The 23,128-nt window shown below is 37.6% G+C and overlaps 1 protein-coding gene across 1 annotated transcript in view; it reads left to right on the plus strand.

The window, feature by feature from the left end:
- Positions 1–23,128, plus strand: part of SYNJ1 (synaptojanin 1) — a 153,584-nt gene that overhangs the window by 98,009 nt on the left and 32,447 nt on the right. The window contains 9 exon segments of the mRNA XM_006886798.1: positions 2,991–3,182; positions 4,948–5,032; positions 12,438–12,578; positions 12,878–13,070; positions 13,316–13,474; positions 14,306–14,462; positions 15,595–15,712; positions 15,815–16,027; positions 19,703–19,730. Coding sequence (XP_006886860.1) covers positions 2,991–3,182; positions 4,948–5,032; positions 12,438–12,578; positions 12,878–13,070; positions 13,316–13,474; positions 14,306–14,462; positions 15,595–15,712; positions 15,815–16,027; positions 19,703–19,730 — 1,286 coding nt within the window.

Consider the following 23,128-nt stretch of genomic DNA (forward strand, 5'->3'; position numbering starts at 1 on the left):
GTTGTACATAGGGTCGCTATGAGTCGCAAGCGACTTGACAGCACGTAACAACAACAACCTAAGTCTTACTGTCGAAGTGCTGCCACTGCATTTCTAATATTGTTTCCACATCGCAGTATTACTTCCAAGGAGGGGGAAAGGGTTTTTTTCTCATTATATCTTGTGAGAGAATGAGAGTGAAGCTGGCAAATAAATAATCGTGAACCAATTACTCTTGAGTCAGTTCTGGCTCATTGCAACCCCAACCCCATGAAACTCCTTGTAGAGCTTCCCAGGTGTGACCTTTCGGAAGAAGATCACGCCTTTCATAACACTGATGGTTGAGTCGGAATCACCAACCTCCTGTCAAATGGTGTAGTGCTTAACCATTTTTGCCACCCAGGGTCCTTTAAAGTAGGCAGTAACACCATCGTGTTGTTGTGAAAATAGATTTGATCAGGTTGAACCTCTTGAAAAGTCTTCAGGATCTAGTAGATCTGCTCTTAATGAGCTTGGGCCACTGTCTGAGGTGTAAGGATGTTCTGGCAGCAGCACTTAAGGATGCTGTTCATATGTGGTGAGACAGAGGTGAATCGTGCTCTGAAACGCTCCCTGTTTGTTTGCCTGTAGGAGTAAATTTCAAATTAATCAGGTAATGGAGCCTCATAACATTTTCTTATTTCAGGGAGAACCTGGCCATTTTGCAGTGGCTGTCTTCTCTATATGTGTGTGTGATATTTATTCACATTTGCACTAAAATATCAGTTGAAATTAAGGGGGGAAATGACATTGTTAAAAAATTATTTATGATCTGTTAAAGGAATACCAGGTTGCTTAATGTGAATTAGCTCATACACAGTTGATAAACAGGGCAATTATGTCAGCATAATTCAGAAGCTTTGTGATTAGTTTAGGATTTTTCCAGCATGTTAGTGTTTTTAAAAGTTTAAGGACTCTGCACAAGTAAAGAGAAAGAAAAACCTTGATATTATGAATAATTTAAGAAAAATAGAAATGATACAGAAAAATGACCTTGAGTGTAAGAAATTACTTCAACCTGATAATGACTAGGATACTTCTTTCTGTATTTAAGAGAAGTGATTGGCAAAGCCTCTACAGTGTATTTTTAATTTTGATTAAAAACCTGGTTTTATTTCAATATAATACGTCATCAAGAACTTACCTCTCAAAAGGAGCATGTTTTTTATTTCAATATAATATGTCATCAAGAACTTACCTCTCAAAAGGAGCATGTTTTCTAGGGTATGTGCTTACATAATCTGACTGTGAACTCAGGTGCAAATGCCAGAGGATATTTAAGCATATGTGCCTTTTTGTTAGACTCGTTTTGCTCGTTTGTGCTTTGCTTACAAAATTCCAGAGTAACTTTTGAATGATCTGTCCAACCCGTTTTCTTTAAACTTTGTTTTCAATAGTGTGCTGCTCTATTGAGTATAAGACTTTTCAGGAATAATATAATAATACTCCATGAATCAACATGCAGATTTCATTATACTGATTTACTGACTCTAAATAAGAACCAAAAAATAAAACCAGGTAGATTTGGTACATATGTTTAAGACAGATATGCAGAAAACATGATATATCAGTTACTGCATGTATACATGTTTGTTTATCCTACAGGAATTATTTGCTTCATGTATTATTTCATCTACATTAGATCTCACTGCATAGTATACCTTAAAAATCACAGGAATGATTGGTTAAAATTCCATTTACTTGATGGAATGTTAAAAGTTTGACCTAACCAAAGTGCAGCCTGATGTAGAAGGGAAAAGATGTCAGTTGTTAAGAAGTGTACAGGAGACACTGAGGATTTGAAATGTATTGAACATTCATTTATATAGTGCTTATTTGCTGAGCACTTACAGTTGCAATACACTTTTCTGATCACAAAGGTATTGTAATAAATACTTTCTGCCACCTTGGCCCTTCCATTCTTGTGGGAGAAGAAGATAGATAGATATATAGATATATATCTATCTATCTATATATATAGATAGATAGATAGATAGATATATAATATATATAAAATGTGTGATTTGTAATTGGTGATAAGTGCTATAAAAAAAATAATGGAAGTAGTGATATGAGAGTTTAGAGGTAGAATGCAGTTTTAAAAAATGTGGCCAGGGAATGTCTCCTTCAAAAATAAAAGCCCTGAGAAAGGTGAGAGAAAACTCCTCTGGCTGTGGATCCAGCAGCTGCAGAGACTCTGTAGTAGAGTACGTGCCTGGAATATTTTGAAATGACAGGCCTGTGGCTAAGCCGTGAGCAAGCTGCAGAGGGTAGTAGATGAGAGCAAAGACAAGGCCATTGTCCAAATTCTTTTAGGTCCTTGCTGAGTACTTTGACTTTTACTCTGAGCAAAATACGTAGTGACTTCATTTTCAGACAACAAATTAATTACCTTTCTAATTTATATTTTTGCCAGAGAGCCACTAATCATCAAATCTTTTGTCAGTAGCTTGAATCTTAAATGCAGGGGTTCTTCTTGTTTGGGAGAAATAAAATTTCTATTTTATTCACCTGCTTCCTAATGAAAGATACATGAAAGACTATAGCTGTATTCCTAAAATTGTACAGTCTTTAGATTATATGGATTATAAAATAATGCACAATGTTTTGAAGTATTCCTAAAATTGTACAGTCTTTAGATTATATGGATTATAAAATAATGCACAATGTTTTGAAGTAGACTTGTTTATCCTGCATGTTTTATGTTGCTATAATAATCCTATAATAGCTTTTTTTTACATTGCCTATTGTGTATAATGTGAATGATTATTTTAATTGTGTTGGCAAATTGCATCATGCTGTGCTTTGCATTAAGGGCTAATCATTATTGTGTTGTGCATGTATCTTATACTTGTTTGTGCATATGATGGTAAGTGTATTTTGTAGATGTCATTTCTTAGTTATGAAAATCCCATTTCATGAGTGGTTTGATGCAGCTAAAATTCTGCTATGTATTCTTTTGTTTTGAATAGCATCTTCTAAAGTATTAAAGAACATGTGTGAAAATTTCTACAAGTATTCAAAGCCCAAGAAAATTCGAGTCTGTGTTGGGACCTGGAATGTGAATGGTGGAAAGCAGTTTCGCAGCATTGCTTTTAAGAATCAGACCCTCACCGACTGGCTGCTGGATGCACCCAAGCTAGCTGGCATCCAGGAATTTCAAGGTCTGCATTTTAGAATATGGATGTAATTAATTAACTCTTTCCTTCCTTATTTATTGAGCTAGAACACAAGAGTATCAGACCTCAGTGGGCATTAATTTATAAAAGACACTTGCATTTATAACTTGGAACCCAGTATTTTTATACATCCATTCTATTATACTCTCACCTCATCATTTTCTTTTTATACCTTATTTATTTTTAGGGTCTCTGTGAGTCATATTTGATGGCACCTAATAGCAACAGCAGTAAGACAGAGAAGGAGTTTTGGTGGCCTGGTGGGTGGAGTTGCACTGCCAACCCAAAGGCATGTAGTTTGGATCTACCAGCTGCTCCACAGCAATGCGTTGAGATTTGAGTTGTATAGGACAGAATAGGGGGCTTTGGTGACATAATCTGTACGGAGTTGTACAGCAAATGCAAAAATGTTGCCTCTTTGGTGGTTTTCCACCAGTGACTCTGGGGAGAACGATGGACAGTCTCCTTTCATGCACTTTACACTCTGCTAACTGTGGAGAGTCAACAATGAGTCCATTCCAACTTAAAGTTGTCATAGACATGATGATAATAATAAAATCATAGCGAATACCGCAATTTTAAGTACTTTATATGAATTAATTTCTTAAATCAGCTGTATTACATATTTCATAGAAACTGAGACTCCAAAAGGGAAATCAGCTTCCAAGGTCATGCTGATAAAGGCCAAGGTCGTGCTGGTATAGGCCAAGCCAGGGTTTGAACTCAGGCAGTTTTGTTCCAGAGTCTGTGCTACATTTTGTCATATGTACGAAGCTAGAGAAGTTGCTTTGCTACTCTAAAGTTTCAGTTTCTAATCTTATAAAATAAAGGCAAAATAGTGTCTTGTAAGATGTTTAATAATTTAATGAGATAATGTATATATGTGCCTTGTACATAATGTTGTTGTGTGCCACCAAATCAGAACCAACCTATAGTTGATCCTACACTGGATTTTCCAAGGCAGTAAACTTGCACAGGAGGAGAATGCCCATCCTTCTTCCATTAGAAGCTGATAGTGGATTCAAACTGTGTGCCTTTGAAATTATAGCACTGCTTCTTATCACTAGGCCACCACAGCTCCCTTTACACATAATAGTAGTCAGTAAAGAGTTGCAATGTTTACTACTATTAGTTCATGTATTATAGACTTTTTGGCTATTTGTCTTTATTTCTGATCATTTGTGATACCCAGAATATTCCTATTCTACTTATCTTAAGCAGCTTCCAAAGTCTCTTGTCAGCCATGACTGTTAACAACTGGAACCATGATCTTTTTTTTAAACTCCGGACCTCTTCTAGTTTTCTTAGACTTTCTACACCCTGGAAGTAACAAAAAGATCAACCCTGTGATTTTCAAATTTGAATGTGGAAAATCTCTCTCATTCCAATTTGAGATGTTTTTCAGCCACTTCACTCTCTTAATTTTTATCAACATCATCCTTGAAAAGTGGCTTGTTTCTTAGATTCCCTTGATACAAACTTTAGCAAGAATTCTTTCAAAATTATTATTAATAGGACTTAGGAACCTTGAAGAATAAAAATCTTTAAATAAGACATCTGCATAAAAATTTAAAATTCTTTTGTTCCACTCATAGGTTTTTATTTTCAACAGGAATTTGATTGAACTTAAGTGAATTTTACATGGAACATGAATGCATTTTTATGAGATCCAGTGTTGATCCTTGTGTTGAGAAGGTTTCCTTTTGGCTAAGTCTATATTTAAAAAATCTTTCTTGGATATTAATTGTAGATAAAAGAAGTAAACCAACTGATATATTTGCAATTGGTTTTGAAGAAATGGTAGAGTTGAATGCTGGAAACATTGTGAATGCAAGGTAAGCCAAGTAGGTAAAGCATGGTTAAATTTCCAGTGGAAGGTGGAGGGTAAATAATTAACCAGCTGTTAGAAAGACAGGTGGATATGATGATAAAGGTGCCTCGTAACTGGTCTTAGGACTCCTTTGTTTACTGTCATCTCAGAGATTTTTCCTTTTAAAATAGCACTGTATATTCAATATATATCATGCTAGAAACCAAAACAGACGTTAGAACAGTGAATGCATTTAAAAGTAACATAGTGATATAAGAGATATTTTTTGGAGAAGAACTATTTCTAGTTCTTCAATAAAAAATTGGTGATTTAGGTGACATTGTTTTGCAAATCTCTAAGACAGCGGAACTCTTCTTTTTACTGTGGTGTGAATGAAAATTTACAAAGCTTTTTTTTTTAATTCAACCATTCATATACATGCTGGTTTTCTTTTTTGGGTTGTTTTTTTTTTTTCAATTTATTAGTGTGTGTGTGTGTGCGTGCGCGCGTGCCATCAAATCAGATCTGACTGATAACCGGAAGAGATTGTCTCTCTTCTTCCAGCAGAGCATCTGGTGGGTTTGAACTGCATACCTCTGGGATTGCAGTGCAGCGTCCTGCGAGTAGGCCATCAGAGCTCCCATATACATGCTGTTTTATAAAATAAATTACAGTACTCACAATGTTACCTTACCCTTCCTACGCCTTCCTGCAAGTCTTGTTTCTATTGATTTGTCTATCCTCTTCCTTCTTACCTTTTGAGCTTTATTCTTGAGCACCCTGGTGATTGTATATGTTTATTCTAAGGAGTGAGTGCTTCTCGATGTTACGATGTTATCCACCTCATGGTGTTTTGTGCCAGTGAGTCCACTATAGCTCAGAGCGACCCTCTGAACAACAGATCTGCACCTTGCCCTTCCTCATGGTCTCCAACACGTTTGAGTTCATTGTTACTGTCACTGTAGTAATCCATCTTGTTGAGGGTCTCTCCCTCTTTCTCTGACCCTCCAGCTTTCCCAGCGTGATGGTTTTTTCCTAAGGACTAGCCCCTCCTTGCAACATGCCCAAGTTTCACCATCCGTGCCTCTGAGGAGCAGCATGGTTGCTCCAACATAAACTTGTTTGTCCTTTAGCCAGCCAGGTCTGTCTATTGTTTGGCTGATAATTTAACCACAGGGCTAAGTTTTGTTCTGGGTTCAAAGGGTAATCGTCTTGGAGAGGCCAGTAGACCCTTATCAGACCAGTAAGGACAAATGAAATTTTATTTGTACATTTGCATCAGTTTGATACAACACATAGTTTTAGTTGACTAAGTATATGAAGAAACTCATATAAACATGTAACTGGAAGAATTTTTATAATTTGTTCAAATAATTTCATCTTATATGCTATACTAAAATTCAGCAAGTAATTTTTTAAAGATTAATTGTAATGTGGAATCTGAAACCATCAATAAACTTTTTGTACTATATTAAAATATATTACTCCATCTTTTACCCTTGTGTGATTTTGTAACATCATATATTAATTTGAAAAATATGAGTTCTTCTGGGTTATATGGCTGTTCCAAATTTTGGCATATTCATTAATGGAATCACTGATCTCAACCGAAAATTCCTTAGGTGTTGAGATGCAATCAAGATCATAATGATAGATAAAAATTTTCCAGAGTTCTAATTTTTGTTTGAAAACTCAAGTTTTATCATTGCAAATTAATACCGTCAGTTGTTGCCCTTGACATGACACCCTTGGTTGGAAAAAATATTTACCCAATACCAAACTGAATAGCCATGGTTGGTTTGTCAGTTCTTTCAAGTAAAATTTTCTTCCATTAAAAAACTGGCAGTTCAGCTCCCAGTGCAAACACCAGGTACTTTACATTGAGAAAACAATTGTGCTCAGCATGCAATAAAAGTTCTTAATACACATTTCCCACTCTCTAATTAACTACATGACTCGGGGTGTGAATTGATAATGGTAACAATGCTACTGCTTCAAGTGCATTCATAAGTGGAATTGCATTTTTACTTTAACTATAAATGTATGATGTGGAAATGCTTGGATTCATGCTAAGGATCACCACTCTTGCACAGTGCTTTTAGTGCACCAGCTGTGCAAATGCCAGTGAACAGTGTGAAGGATGCAGGCAGTGACTTCGTATTACTGTAAAAATAGTGTAACTTCATGGGCTTCAAGAGCCCCTTTCGGAAGTTTGAGAATTTCTCTGAAGCTGATGATAAATACAGTTTAATAAATTGATACTTCAAAGCTTTGGTATTTTAACACGAAGTATGCCAACTTTTAAGTTGGCATAGTTGCCCAACTTTTATGATGTTTTAAGATTTTCATAATTGGGCCAAAATAGTATATACAGTCATCAGTCTTTTTCCTTACCTAAATGAGTAACAGTTCATATCAGGGAAGTAGAAAAGAAATCTGACTTCATCCACTTTGCTATTTTGAGGGGTTTTCCCCTATAAAAATTCATATTCAGATAAGCATTGCATAGTCTTAGAGTTTTGGGGGATTTTTTGGTTGTGTTTTTTTTTAAAAAATTTTATTATTTGTGTGTGTGTGTGTGTGTGTGTGTGTGTGTACTGTCAAAATGGATCTGAGTGGTACAGGAGGAGATTACCCCTCCTTCTCTAGCAGAGCGTCTGGTGGATTTGAACCACATACCTCTCGAATTACAGTGCAGCTTCTTGCCACTAGGCCACCAGAGCTCCCTAGTCTTAGAGTTTATAATATTAATTGCCCAATTATTTTTCTAAAGTGGAATTTGGTCAGATTATTTTTAATAAAGTGATAATTATCCATTCTTATATTTAGTTTCTACTAGTAGTTGTTCTAGGTACTGAGGATACATCAGTGAGTGAAACATGTAAAACTTCTTGTCTTGGGCTTTATATTCTAATAGGAAGAGACAGACAACAACAATGCTATAAAAAATAAATTATGTAGCAGGTTATATAGATGTGGAGAAGTGTTTGCAATTAGGGATCAGTCCTTGGAGAAGGACATACCATGCTCAAAAGGGTGGAGGGACAGCACAGGAGAGGAAGACCCCAGATGAGATGGATTGATACAGTATTGGGGCACTAGGCGTTGGTTTGTTGGATTCATTGAGACTGGCTCAGGACAGGACAGGCTTCAGAGCAGCTATACAGGCAACTTGACGGCACATAACAACAACACAGCAAGTCAGGGTAAGATTTCTTGAGTTAATTTCTTGAGGAGTGACCTGAAGGAAAAGAAGAATGTTGTCATTCTCATTTCTGAGTCAAAGCAGTAGGATTGTAGTAGGTACATAGTGAGTCCATGTTCTGAAGGTGCATTGTAAGTATGGTGGCCCAGTGTAGGATAGTGTGAGATTTAATCTAGCTTTGCCTCTTATCCAGGTATATGATTCTGAACAATAAGAATAATCTCATCTGTAAATCAGGAATCAGGATAATCTAAAAGTTGTTGCTATTACAATTAAACATGTTAGGATGACATATCAATCTTTCTAACATGCAGTATTCATTGTTGTTGTTGTTGTTGTTGTTTGGTGCCGTCGAGTTGTAGGCGACTCATAGTGACCCTATGAACGAAAGGCCTGAGAATTGTTCATAGGGTTTCCAGAGGCAAGCCATTTTGGAAGAGGATGCCATTCCTGCTTCCAGGCTTGTTCTAGTCGGGAAGCTCCAGCAAGCACTGTCCACCATGGGAGACCATTACCACATTTGGCACATAAGTGGCAATAGTCCTTAAACATTATTTTTTTTCCATTAATTAATTTAAATTTTATTTAAATGTGTATAGCATATAATTTTTTGAGTTTATGAAGTTAAATGAAAAATTTTATTCTTTGTTTCAATTTAAAGATCGTTGGATACAAACTCTGAAGTTACGGATTTTTAAAATATCAGATATTCAACCTTATTTGAACTGTTGTTGTTTTTTTTTTTTTTTCAAAATAATTGAATAATTAGTAAGACAAAGTTAAGAATTCACACTTATTATAAATTTTAGTGGAATTATGAAATGACAAAATTAACATTTCTAATGCATCATGAAATAAAAGCCCTTGCACTGTATAAAGAACAAAAATTCCTGGAGTAGAGCCTGAGGGCTGCTCCTTCATGACAAACATGGTGAAACCTTATCTTACATATTTGAATATGTTGTCAGGAGGGCTTAGGACTTGGAAGAAGACATCATTCATAAAAGGTAGAGGGTCAATAAAAGAGAAGACAGTTCTCAGCCAGATGAGTTGGCACAGCGAGTGAAATAATAGATTTGAGCATATGCATGTCATGACAAAGGTGCGGGATAGGACAGAGTGCCTTTCTAACGTTCATATGGTCACTATAATTCATCATTTACTTGACAGCATCTAACAATTATAACAGTGAAACCATAGATCTAGGCCGTGGTCATCCATAGATGGATGCTAAAACCTCAGAGAGAATGTTTAATAGATAACTTTGCAAAATGGTAGATCACATTTCTACTACCTGAGCATTACAGATATTATGTGCTTTATGTTGTGATGCAATAGGAAATACACAGTACCAGTTAAGAAGTATTTTTGCTCGCCTTAAAAACAAAACAAACCCCACCCACTTGTTTTTAATCAGGCCTCAATATCAAACTCTTGTTGTGTTCCATAGAGTCAGAACGACCCATCGCTAAACCTCCAGCAGGTTTTCAGAGGCAGTTAATCGCTCGGGTGGAGATTGCCCATCCTTCTCCCACAGAGCAGCTGGTGGCCTCAAACCTCACGACTTCGGGATTGCAGTGCAGCTTCTTGCCACTAGACCACTAGAGCTCAATATCAGACAGTGTAGGAGAGGAAGACACCAGATGAGATGGATTGATACAGTGACTGGGGCAATGGAGGTTGGTGTATCAGAATTAGTGAGACCAGCTCAGGACAGGGAAGGGTTCAGAGCTGCTATACATAGGGTGACTATGCATCGCAGGCAACTCAACCAATAACATTCTATGACAGGTTTGGAAGTAGGAGTGGCATCCATTTTCTAAACAACTTGCCTCTGGAAACTCTCTGAACTTTGATAAATGGTGATAGCCTTTTGTTCATAGGGTTGCTATGAGTTGTGCTCGACTCAAACACAATCAACAGCAATATTAAACTACCACTTTCTAAGAAACCAAGATAGAGGAAGAAGTTAAGATACAATGATGGTCATATCCAGACTATCGAACTGGGAACATGTGTTCCCTTTTAAAAACCAAGAATACCAAAAAGATGTTCACCTGTATTTTATTGACTGCAAAACTAGAAGTATGCGATTCATAACAAACAGTGGATAACCTTGTTGTCTGGAGCCATCAAGTTGAGTATGACTCATAGTGACCCTGTGTACAACCGATCTGAACACTCCTATCCTGTGAAATCCTCACAATCTGATTCACTCAAGCCTGTTGCTTCAGTCACCATGTCAACCCATCTGGTTGAAGGTCTTCCTCTCTTTTGCCACTCCTCCACCTTTACACACATGATATCCCTCTCCAAGGAATAACCTCTCCTTGCAGCATGCCTAAAGTGTGTGATAAAGCTTTATTATCTTTGCCTCCAAGGAGCACTCTGGCGCCATCTTCTCCAAGGTATAATTGTTCTTTTGGCAGTCAGTAGGATCTTCAGCACTCTTCACCAACACCGCAGCTCAAAAGCATCAATTCTTCATCCTTAGTCACTCTCCAGCTTTCAGATGCGTAGCAAGTGACTGAAAAGACCATGGCCTGAATCAGGTGCACTATCCTCAAACTGACATCTTTACTCTGTAATAATTTGGAGAGGTCCATGGGTGCAGACTTTCTCAGTACGTTATGTTCCCTGGCCTCCTGACTCCTGGTACCAAGAGTACTGATTGTGAATTCAAGTAGGATGAAGCCATGACAGTCTCAGTCCTTTCTCCATTCGTCATGATGATGCCTATTGGTCCAGTGTGAGGATTTTTGATTTCTTGATCTGGAGATGCAGTCCATATTGCAAGGATAACATAGTAAAATGAGAATACCAGAACAATCATTCAGACAAAACAAGAAATACTGAAAATCATACTGAAAAGTGTGTGTCAGGGTCATATCCTTTCACTGTACTTATTCATTCTGTATGCTGAGGAAATAATCTTAGACTTTTATTAACTCCCTCTGAAAACCCAATGAAGGGTCATGTCTATGAGTCAGTTCACCTCGATGGTCCACAACAACAATAATATGCATTATGCAAATGACACAGCCTTGCTTACAGAAAATGAAGATGACTTGAGGTACTTACTGTGGAAGCGTAGAGACTATAACTTTCAATATAGATTGCACTTCAAAATAAAGAAAAAGTGGCGTCAAAATTGGACCAGTACGTAATATGATAGTAAATGGAGAAAAGATTGAAACTGTCTATTATTTCATTGTACTTGATCCAGAGTCATCGCTCATGGAAGCAGCAGTCAAGAAATCAAACAATAGATTACACTGAGCAAATTTGCTTTTTTAAGGATCTCTTTAAAGTGCTAACGAACAAGAGCAAGAATGACACTTTGAGGAGTACGGTGGTGTGACTTTCCCCTCACCTCATATGCATGTAAAAGTCAGACAGTGAATAAGGAGAAGTGTAGGAGAATTGATGCCTTTAGATTATAATGTTTGCAAACAATATTGAATGTACCCTGGGCTGGAAAAGGGAAAAATAAAAATTTCCCTTGAAAGAAGAATAGCTAGAAGTGCAAGGTGCACCCTAGAAGCAAGCATGTCTTTGTCTCTCATATTTTAGGCATATTTTCAGGAGAGTCCAGTTCTTTGAGAAAGAAGCCATCATGCTTGGTAAAGTGAGGGTTAGCAAAACAGAGGAAGATCCTCAATGAGATAGATCGACATAGTGACTGCAACAGTGAGCTAAATAAATAAAAAGCAGACAGATTGTGAGGATGGCGCAGGACTGGTCAGTGATTTGTTCTTTTGTCTTAGGGTCACTCTGAGTCAGAGCCCATTAAGTGCTATGTGATAATGATGATTGTGGTCATTTCAAAGTGAAAATGGCTGTTGTGCATAGTGAATTGTGATGTGTGCCTTAGATTTGGCTTAAATACCCAAATTTTTTTAAACTTATAAATGTTGTTTATGATGTTTAGTATAAGTTTTTAAAAGACGTTGACTGTAATTCAGGAAAACAAGACCATACTTCCATTGTCAAGGAGTCATAGATTAGATTTTCAAATGTAGTGTTTTTTAGTTAATTTTTGGAATTTTCCTTTTAAACCAAACCAAACCAAACACCAGCATCATGCATAAAGATTTTGTGACATCTGTAAATCTTAGTGGTTTTACAGAATTTGGGTATAGTAAGATAAAACTGGCTATTGTCTTAGAGAAAATACTCTGTTGTCAGTCTCTTAAAAGATTCTCTTTGTAATGTTTTCTGGTAGCACAACTAATCAGAAGCTCTGGGCTGTTGAACTCCAGAAGACAATCTCCCGAGACAACAAGTATGTGCTGCTGGCTTCTGAGCAGCTGGTGGGCGTCTGCCTCTTCGTGTTTATCAGACCACAGCATGCTCCTTTTATCAGGTCAGTAAAGAGTGCTCTGTAAAGACTTCCCGTTGTTAGCCAAAAAAACCCAAAAAAAAACCCAAGAAAAGGCCTAGAATTCTTGCTGCCTTCAAAGAACCTTTGCTTAAAGTAATGTTTTTAAATTGTGCCCTTAATTAATGAACCATAGGAACCTCAGTTTACTGTTTCACAGCAATGCTCTCATAGTTTCATATGATGTGTGGTTATATGATTATACATAATATGTGTTTTTAATTTCTTCAGGGTGTAGAATTATTGATATAGCCATCATAGACCTAGAATTCTTTGTTTTAAAGGGATGTTGCAGTTGATACTGTGAAGACTGGAATGGGAGGTGCAACTGGAAATAAGGGGGCAGTTGCAATCCGAATGCTGTTCCATACAACAAGCCTCTGCTTCGTCTGTAGCCACTTCGCTGCAGGGCAATCACAAGTTAAAGAAAGAAATGAAGATTTTGTTGAAATAGCACGGAAATTGAGTTTTCCAATGGTAAGCTCTTGCTGCTTGTTGTTGAAGGTGAAGCTTTTAAATATATTTTAATTTACCCTGAAGTCCTATCAATGTTTTTGAAAATTCTAAGGTTGTTCCTAGAAATAGCACTAACATTCACCTAAATAAATACTTCATGTGTTATTTCTATTAAAAGGGAGAAACATATCTGAAGGCAAAGAAATACTTGTAACATATTTTGAAGAAATTATTTTGTATTTAAAATCCTATCTCATGGCTTCCAGGGAAGGATGCTGTTTTCCCATGATTATGTATTCTGGTGTGGTGATTTCAACTATCGAATTGATCTTCCTAATGAAGAAGTTAAAGAGCTCATAAGACAGCAAAATTGGGATACTCTCATAGCAGGAGATCAGCTTATCAATCAAAAAAATGCTGGACAGGTACCTATATACTTGAATTGTAGGAGTAGTTCTTTTGAATTTATGGGACTTTTTTGTAATGAAACATACTTTCCATATTCATGGGGGTTTTGTTTTTACTTTTGCCTTAATCATGGTCTCTACTCTTGATAATTCTATTTATGTGGGGTTAAATAAATCAAGAATTACCACTCGTTGGGATTTGGGGTGGAAAAGGAGAGTCGATAATAGAGACAGAAAGTTTTGGTTTACTTTCTCTTTTTCTGTAATAGTGAGTTGATAATCTTAGTTTCCTTGGCCTCTGTATTTTTACTTTAAGATCTTATACTGATAATAGTTTATTTCCCTTCTTGTTTCTCCTATCAATTGACTTTTTTAAAACTTACAACTGCAAATTTTTAGAATATTGTGGGCTTGGTTGTTTTGGTTTTCCCATAAATGGACACTATTATTGGCCACTGGGTATGGTTCTTGGTAGTCATGGATTTAAATTCTAACCTTTGGACTCTACATGCCCTTCTAAAGCATCATTTCTTCATTTGAGAGTTGACCATCAGGCCAGATGATTTCCAGAAGCCCAGATAATCCTAATTGTTGATGTCGCTCACAAGTCTAGTAGAATGGCCTTATTTGTGATTTTTAATTGTTGTGTTAAACAAATGGTATGAATATGTCTCAGTTCTTTTTCTTGACTTTTGCTCTGTTCAGTTTGAAGTGTTTAGTCAGATAACATAAAAATTGCAGTGTGAAATTATCCAGCACATACATAATAGATTCTTTATAAATTTCTAGCTGAATAAAAACAAAACATTTTAACTTTTAGAATAACTTATTTTTATGTGCTTATTTTAGATTTTCAGAGGATTTTTAGAGGGAAAAATAACTTTTGCTCCTACATACAAGTATGATTTGTTTTCTGATGACTATGACACCAGTGAAAAGTGCCGCACCCCAGCATGGACAGACCGTGTCCTCTGGAGGAGGAGGAAGTGGCCTTTTGATAGATCAGGTTGGGAAATGAAATGATTCTTTATTTAAATGATTCTATGCAAATTTTGTGAGCAAGAAGGGGATAATATGAATATTAAATAAGAACAGTAAATTTCTCCTCCCACAGAAATTATCAGTAATGGGATAAATATAATTTAAATATAATACCAATATGTTTACATATTCTCAGACCTGCTTAGAATAATTTCACTCATTTTCAGCCATTTTCCTTTATAGTGGCATGATTTCTTACAAAAAGAAGGAAACTTTTTTGTGACATTTTCAATTGAATGCTAATTAATGTTTTTAGCCTGAAGGATTATGGTTGTTGCCAAATGTATTCAGCTGTCTCTGGTGACAATCGTGAGGAGTTGTGCTGACAACCCAGAGGTGAGCAGTTCAAATCCACCAGCTGCTCCAAGACTCCAAAAGAGAGAGTCTCTTCTTGAGCAAATTACAGCCTTGGAAAAACCCCTCTAAGATAATCAGCTCTGAGTCAGTTCTGACTGGGCACAGTGTTGTTATGTGCCATTTAGTCAAAGCTATCTTATAGCTGACTCTCCAGTGTGTTTTCAAAGGCACATCTCACAGGAGATTGTGCTACTCCTCCCTCCCAGCAACTGGACGATTTGAACAGCAGTGAGTACACCACTGCTAAGGAGCTCTCATGGTGTAGTTAGAGGAAATTGTGCTGCTAAGGCAAACATAGCAGCTCTCTGGTGACTGCGATCCACCAGCCACTTTGCGGGAGAGAGATAGGCAGTCTCCTCCAGTGCACTGAAGACCCGCTGAAGGGTCAGCTTAGGAATCCATTGGAACTCAACAGCATTGGGTTTGAGGTTTGTTTGTAGGTGGTTTTGGACCACTATTAACTAGTGAAAAGAAGGGGAGCTCTGGTGGCCTAGTGGCAAGGAGCTGCAACTGCAATCCCAGAGGCGCACGGTTTGAATCCACCAGATGCTCTGCCGGGGAAGGAGGGACAATCTCCTCCTGTACCAGTCAGATCTGATTTGACGATACACTCACACACAAAAATAATAAAATAAAAAAATTTTAAAAAAAAAAAACTAGTGAAAAGAAAGAGCTCCTTGGTCCACATAATTTTTGCATTCATTTGACTTTCCTTGTGCTTTGTTTTGTCCTAACTGAAGCTGAAGATTTAGATCTTCTGAATGCTAGTTTTCAAGATGAAAGCAAAATCCTCTACACCTGGACACCTGGCACTCTGCTGCACTATGGAAGGGCTGAGCTCAAGACTTCTGACCACAGGTTTTAACAATTTGCATTTTTCTAATGGTGCTTGAAATTTGTTTGTAATGCATCCTTTCTTAAACATTTCTAAAACATCTGTCTTTTTATTAATGTTTTTAGGCCTGTTGTTGCCCTTATTGATATAGACATATTTGAAGTTGAAGCTGAAGAAAGGCAAAACATTTATAAAGAAGTGATTGCAGTTCAAGGTCCACCAGATGGTACTGTGTTAGTCTCAATCAAAAGTTCCTCAACAGATAATTTTTTCGATGATGCTTTGATTGATGAACTGCTTCAGCAGTTTGCAAATTTTGGGGAAGTCATACTTATAAGGTAAGAAAAGTATTTATTATATTATATATTTTATTTATAAATAATTTCTATATTAGAAATCATTTCGGTGATTGAATAGTATTTTGAGATTAAGTATATTTTTAAGCTAGAGAAAAGTCATACCATATATATATATATTATTTAAAGAATATAGCGAAACTTATACTTGGACCAGGAGGCAGTCGTCAGAACAGAGCAAGGGAACACTGCATGGTTCAAAATTGGGAAGGGCGTATGCCAGGGATGCATCCTATCTCCATACCTTTTCAACTTATATGCAGAACAGATTATCCGGGAGGCTGGGCTCTGTGAGGAGAAATGTGGGGTCAAGATTGGTGGACGATTTATCAACAATCTGCGTTATGCGGATGACACAACCCTGCTTGCTGAAACTGAGGAGGACCTGAAGCGCCTGCTGCAGAGTGTCAAGGACTGCAGCCTACAATATGGATTGAGGCTCAATGTCAAGAAGACAAAGATTCTCACCACTGGACCAACTGGCAGCATCAGGATGGATGGTGAAGAGATTGAGATTGTACACAGCTTTAGTTTGCTTGGCTCTGTAGTCAACAGTCTTGGCACCAGCAGCCAGGAAATTAAAAGGCACATTGCCATAGGAAAGTCTGCTGTTAGGGACCTCTCCAAAGTGCTGAAGAGCAGTGGTGTCTCTCTGGAGACTAAGGTGCGTCTGATACAGGCCATGGTCTTCGCAATCACTTATTATGCATCAGAGAGTTGGACAATGACCAAGGAGGATAGAAGGAGAATTGATGCCTTTGAGCTGTGGTGCTGGAGAAGAGTATTGAGAATACCATGGACTGCTAGGAAAACAAACAGATTTGTCCTGGAGAGGGTTAAACCGGGTGGCTCCTTGGAGGCAAGGATTCTGAGGCTCCGTCTAACTTACTTTGGACATGTTGTGAGGAGAGACCGGTCCTTAGAGAGGGACATCATGCTTGGGAGGGTGGAGGGACAGCGCAGGAGAGGAAGGCCCTCTATGAGGTGGATTGATTCAGTGACTGGGATAATTGGGATGGGAGTGTCAGAGACAGTGCAATTGGCACAGGACAGAGCGGAGTTTAGGGCTGTTGTACATAGGGTCGCTATGAGTCGCAGGCAACTCGACGGCACATAACAACAACAACAACAGAGATTTAGAAACCAACTCAAAGGTAAATACTGAAATGTAGTATGCTCAGTTGAGAACAGAAATAGGTGCAAATGTACATAGTCTTTAAAGATTTCTTGTATAGAAGCAAGGCCACATAGCAAAATTGATTTTAGTTTTTTTATTTTGATTGCCATTTTATATTTTTACAAACAAAAGTGAAGTGCCTTTAACTCAAGGGCAAAAGAATAGAGGCTTGAGATCATTTTAAGTATGTTTTTATTCCCATCCAGGCGAGAAGCAGCACTGCCAGATGAATAGTTAGGAGTCATCCATCTCTGTCAGTCTTGGTTTCACTCCTTCACTTAACCATCTGCTTTGCAGAGCCAGGAACCTCTGTCCTTGTTTAAAATGTGTCTTCTTCTGAGTATACAATTTTAAGAAATGGAATTAGAGTATATTTGAATTTTACAGAAGTGATCCTGTTAAATTTCTGTGCAATTCATATGCTTATTTAGGTACATGTCTGTTATTCATGGGGTCATTGTGAATTGTAGTCAGTGGCACTAACAACACCTACGCTGTGGAAGAACAGAACAGAAAGAAAAATTAAAGACTTGCTTCCTGTTTGTAATCTAGTTGGGAAATTCAGATTATGTATTTATATATACGGCCTAATACAGATTGAAGCTCAATAGCAAGAAGACAAAGATTCTTAACCACTGGGCCAGTTGACAGCACCATGATGAGCCAATTGCCTGCACCATTATAGATGGAGAAGAGATTAAGCTTATTAACAGTTACAGCTTGCTCAGCTCCACAGTCAACACTCTTGGCACCAGCAGTCAGGAAATTCAAAGACTGATTTCACTGGGAAAATCTGCTGTCAGGGACCTCTCCAGAGTACTGAAATGAAATTATTTCAGTCTAGAGACTAAAGTGTGCCTAATGTCTCTAAAGGCCATGGTCTTTGCGATTGCTTGACTAAGGATGACAGAAGAAAAATCGAGGCCTTTTGAGTTGTGGTGCTAGAGAAGAGTCTTGAACATATACAGTGAACTGCCAAGAAAACAAATAGGTCTGTCTTGGAGAGGGTGAAACCAAGTTTCTTCCTGGAAGCTAGGATTTTGAAGCTCCATTCTCCATTCTCATACTCTGGGCATGAGGCCAAATCTAGAAATCTATCAGAAGCTGTTCATAACAATAAAGCTGTGTAAACACAATCCCCTTGGGGTCTGCTCTTCTACTATCCCCCACTTTTTTAGAAGAGTCTGTTTTTCTTGTATTGTTTTGCCACTGTTTCACACCATTGTGCAGAACAATTTCTAATTTATTTACTTTGTTTGTGTTTTCTTTGCCATTCTGTATCACCTCCACCTTTTGTGCTCGGAAGGGTGGAGGGACAGTGCCGGAGAGGAAGACCCCGAATAAGATGGATTGATACACTAACTGGGCAATGGGTGTAGGTGTACCGGAGTCATTGAGACTGGCTCAGGACAGGACAGGCTTCAGAGCTGTTGCACATAGAGTTGCAGGTGACTCGACAGCAGATGATGACAGCACCACCAATAGTAAGAAGCTGCACTGCAATCCAAAAGGCACATGGTTCGAGTCAGCCACCAGCTCTACAGAAGAAGGATGGACAGTCTTCTCCCAAGTGATTAACTGCCTGTGAAAACACACTGGAGGGTCAACTGTATGTCTATTCCAACCTGACAGCACACACAACAATATGTGTGTATATATATACTGGCTTCTCTAGATTCTTAATAGAATTAGTTCCCTGAAATGAAATGGTGTGGTTTCGGAGAGTGAGAACTGACTCTACAGAGATTCTTCTCCAAGAAATCTGGAATTCTTTAAGAAAATAAATATACAATTAGCGAAGAAACCCTATTTAGATTTCCTCCACACTCTTTACAAAGGCCTACCTACACCAAAGCCTTCAAGCCAAAAAATTTTTCAAAATCTTGAAATTTTAACAAGTGCATGGCACGATCTTCAGGTTTACAGATGACAGTAAGCTTTGCCAAGTTATGGAAATGCCAGACTATCAAGAGCATCATGTGAATTGTGTGAGTAGGCTGCAAAGTAGCAGATAAGTGCCATTATGAGAAAATCTGAGTGTCCTGCACTAGAAAGAATCCAAATTGTACTTAAAAGAAAGACTCTATTATAGAAAAAGGACCTGCTAATCTTTATAATCCAGTCTATAAAGAACTTGGTTTTCATTTGAGGCTAAAGCATTGCCCAAAATGCTTCTTATCATTAGGAAATATATTGGTAACAAAACAAGGCTTGACTTCAACATCACAGGAACCACCATAACTTCTGGTTATTGCAACTTCAGACAACCATGTTGGGGGGGGGAAAGGAGGTAATATAAATAAGCAGAGAACTGCTATAAGCAGTGAGACTAAATTATTACCTTTTAGACTAAAATAAACTGTTGGCACAGTAGTGATGTACCCAGGTGCTAATCACAGCCTTTCATGGAAGAACAATGTGATGACTGGCTTCCCTAACACTTTATATAGCCTTAAAACTAATCTGTTCTTTTTCTGTAGGAATACTGAATTGGAATCGACCCTTGCAGTGGGTTTTCCTCTTTAAAGTAAAACACTGTTGAAGAAATACTTTTTTGTGGGGGATAGTTGCATATAAAAGTTATAGTTTCTGAATTGTTTTGTGAGTGCTTTAAACAATTATTTTGTAAACTGGGAGGGGGAGGTAAAAGATCAAATTTGTTTCAACTAAAATAATTTTAGAGTTTTAAAATACTTCCTTTCAAGGGTATTTTCCATTTTAACAGTTTTACTGAGGGGAAAAAGCCCTAACAGTCTGTTGGGTTAAGCACTGGACTCCTTACTGACATGTCACCAGCTTGAACCAATCAGCCAGTTAACAGGAGAAAGATGTAATGGCCTGCTTCCATAATATTCACAGTCTTAAAGACTCAGTTAAAAGTTCTACTTTGTATTAAAGGCTCTCTCAGCATCAGATGTTTAGTGTGTTTTATTGATTGTATAGAACCATTTGACTATGTGGATCATAACAAATTATGAATAACAGTAAGAATGGGACTCCTGGAACACTTAATTGTGCTCATGCAAAACCTCCACATAGATCAAGAAGCTGTTGTCTGGGAGCTCTGGTGGCCTAGTGGCAAGAAGCTGCACTGCAATCCCAGAGGTTCATGGTTCGAATCCACCAGAGGCTCTGCTGGAGAAGGAGGAATAACCAGTCAGATCCGATTTGACGGTATACACACAAAAAGTAATAATAAAAGAAAATTAATTTTTAAATTTTTTTTTTTAAATAAGAAGCAGCTATTGTCTGAACAGGGCAAGGGAACACTACCTGGTTAAAAATCAGGAAAAATGTGTGTCTCCATTGTCTCCTTTCTCTATACCTGTTCAGTCTGTATGCTGAGCAATTAATTCTAGAACCTAGACTCTATGAAGGGAGTTCTGGTAACCTAGTGGTAAGGAATTGCACTGCCAGCTCAAAAGCATACAATTCAAATCTACCAGCTGCTCTGCAGGAAACAGATCGATGATCTCATTTTGTGCTATTTACAGCTTCTGAAAACCTACTGGAGAGTCAACCATGAGTCAGTTCTAACTTGACGGTATATACCAACAAAAAACCAGACTATAGAACAAGAATGTGGCAACAGGAGTGGAAGAAGATTCAGCAACCACCTGCATTATGCAGATGGCACAACCTTGCTTGCAGAAAGTGTAGAGAGTACTTGAAATATTTACTGAATAATGACTTGAAGTATTTATTTAAAGGTCAAAGACCTTTGATATGCCTTGAAAATTAGTTATATCTCAACATCAAGAAAACACAAACCCTTGCCACTAGATCAATAGGTAACATTGTGAAAGATGGAAAAAAGATTTAATTTGTCACTGGTTTCATTTTACTGAATCCACAATTAACATCCATGTTGATATGCTGTCAGAGACCTCTTTAAAATGCTAGTGAGCAAAAATTACAAGTTTTAAAGACTAAGGTGCACCTACCTGAGCCATGGCATTTTGAATTGCTTCCTACCATCTGAAAATTGAATAATGAAGACTAGAGAAGAATCAATGCCTTTGAATTTTGGTGTTTGAGAAGAGTACTAAATATTCCATGGGCTGTCAAAAGAACATTGGGGAAAAGGTGCTCCCAGAGTGCTCCTTAGAAGCAAGTATGATAAAATTTCATCTCACATACTTTGGACATGTTGGCAGGTGTCATTGGAAAAAGACAAGATAGAGGATCAGTAAAAGAGAGAAAGATTCTCAAAGAGATAGATTGACACAGTGACTTCAGCAGTGATCTTGAGCATTATGGAGAACATAAGGACAGGCAGGGCAGGGGAGTTTCAGATCTGTTGTTCATAGGGATGCTGTGTTGTTAGGTGCTGTCAGGTTGACTATGGCTCATAGCCCAATGAACAGCAGATCTGCACTTTGTCCTGCACCACAGTCACAATCAGCTGTATGCTTGAGTCTAAGGTCCTGCTATCTGAATTGCTTCTCACTAACCTGCATTATTCAGGTGATACAACCTTGATTGCTAAAGTGTAGAAGACTTGAAACAATGGCTGCAGATCAAAGACTACATAACAGCCTTCAATATGGATTACATCTCAACATCAAGAAAACAAAAATTCTAACACTAGACCAATAGCAACATCATGACAGATGAAGAGAAATTGAAATTGGCAATGATTGCCTTTTCTTGGATCTGCAATCAATACTCATGGATCAAGTAGACTGTATGAAGAAGGTTGCTATGAGTCATACTCATCTTGACAGCACATAACAAGAGGCAGAATTACTTTGACAACAGTAGGTTTTAGTCTAGAGCTACCTGCTAACGAATCTATAAATCTTCTTTTACTGATATAAGCAGCTCCCTGAAAATGTCAGTAGGAGAAACGTAAGTGAATTATATAGTTGTGTGCCATCAAATCAGAACTCACTTGGCTGACCCTCCAGTGGGTTTTCAGAGATAGTGCATATAGGTATTTATATTATCTAGTGAGGTAGAGTGTGCTCTGGAATCTTTTATCTTAATGAATAAAAATAGGAAGAAAATACAGCTTCCAGAAAGGCCAACAGAAATTAATGGATGTGAGTGTTAAGGAGTTGTGTGGCCAAACTAAAGGAGCATGGTTTAAATGCACATAACAACAATGGAAGCATAATGGGCAGTTGTGGTTCTGTGGTAGTATTCTCACCTTCCATGTGGGAGACTCAAGTTTGAATCCCAATCAGTGTCTGTGTGCACATACAACCACCACCTGTCTGTCAGTGAAGGCAACTTAACTTATGGCAACAAACGGGAAGTCACTTATCTTGGTCATGCTTCAGTAATTGTAGAAATCTTTTCCAGGTCTTTGAGTTCTATTGGTTAGAATATTTGTACAAACATTTGATTATATATTTATTTCTTGTCCTTTTCTTCTTCTTATCCAGAATTTATCCTCTTGAACCATCTTTAAGTTTATATGTGTATGTATATATTTGTATTCTCCCCTTCCATATTTTTGAAGAATCTTCACAATATTTATTTACATTGTTGCTAAGTGCCATTGAGTTATAACTGACTCCTGGCTGACCCTCCAGCAGTTTTTTTTGAAGGCTGTAAATCGCTCAGGAGTAGATTGTGTAACTTACTGCCTGCCTTTGAGTTGGCAGCAAAGTTCTAGTGATTTTATAGGGATAGATTAGTTAAATTTATTTTATAAATAAGACTGATGATATTACATATTATTTTATCTCTTTTTTGTATGATAACTTGGTCACATTTTCCGCAGACCTTAAACTAATATCCTTTTACGTTTTTACTTTTGGCAGTTTCTTGTGTCAGGATTATCTTAGAATCATAGAAAAGGCCATTAAGGTCCCAAAAGAAGAAATGGCTTGTAGGTGATTAACATGTTGCCGCAAATGAGAGCAAATGTGTTTCTAAGCACGGTTGTTGTTGTTGTT

Source organism: Elephantulus edwardii, unplaced genomic scaffold (genome assembly GCF_000299155.1).
Source record: "Elephantulus edwardii isolate Elephantulus edwardi_28Jun2011 unplaced genomic scaffold, EleEdw1.0 scaffold00051, whole genome shotgun sequence".
NCBI lineage: Eukaryota > Metazoa > Chordata > Mammalia > Macroscelidea > Macroscelididae > Elephantulus > Elephantulus edwardii.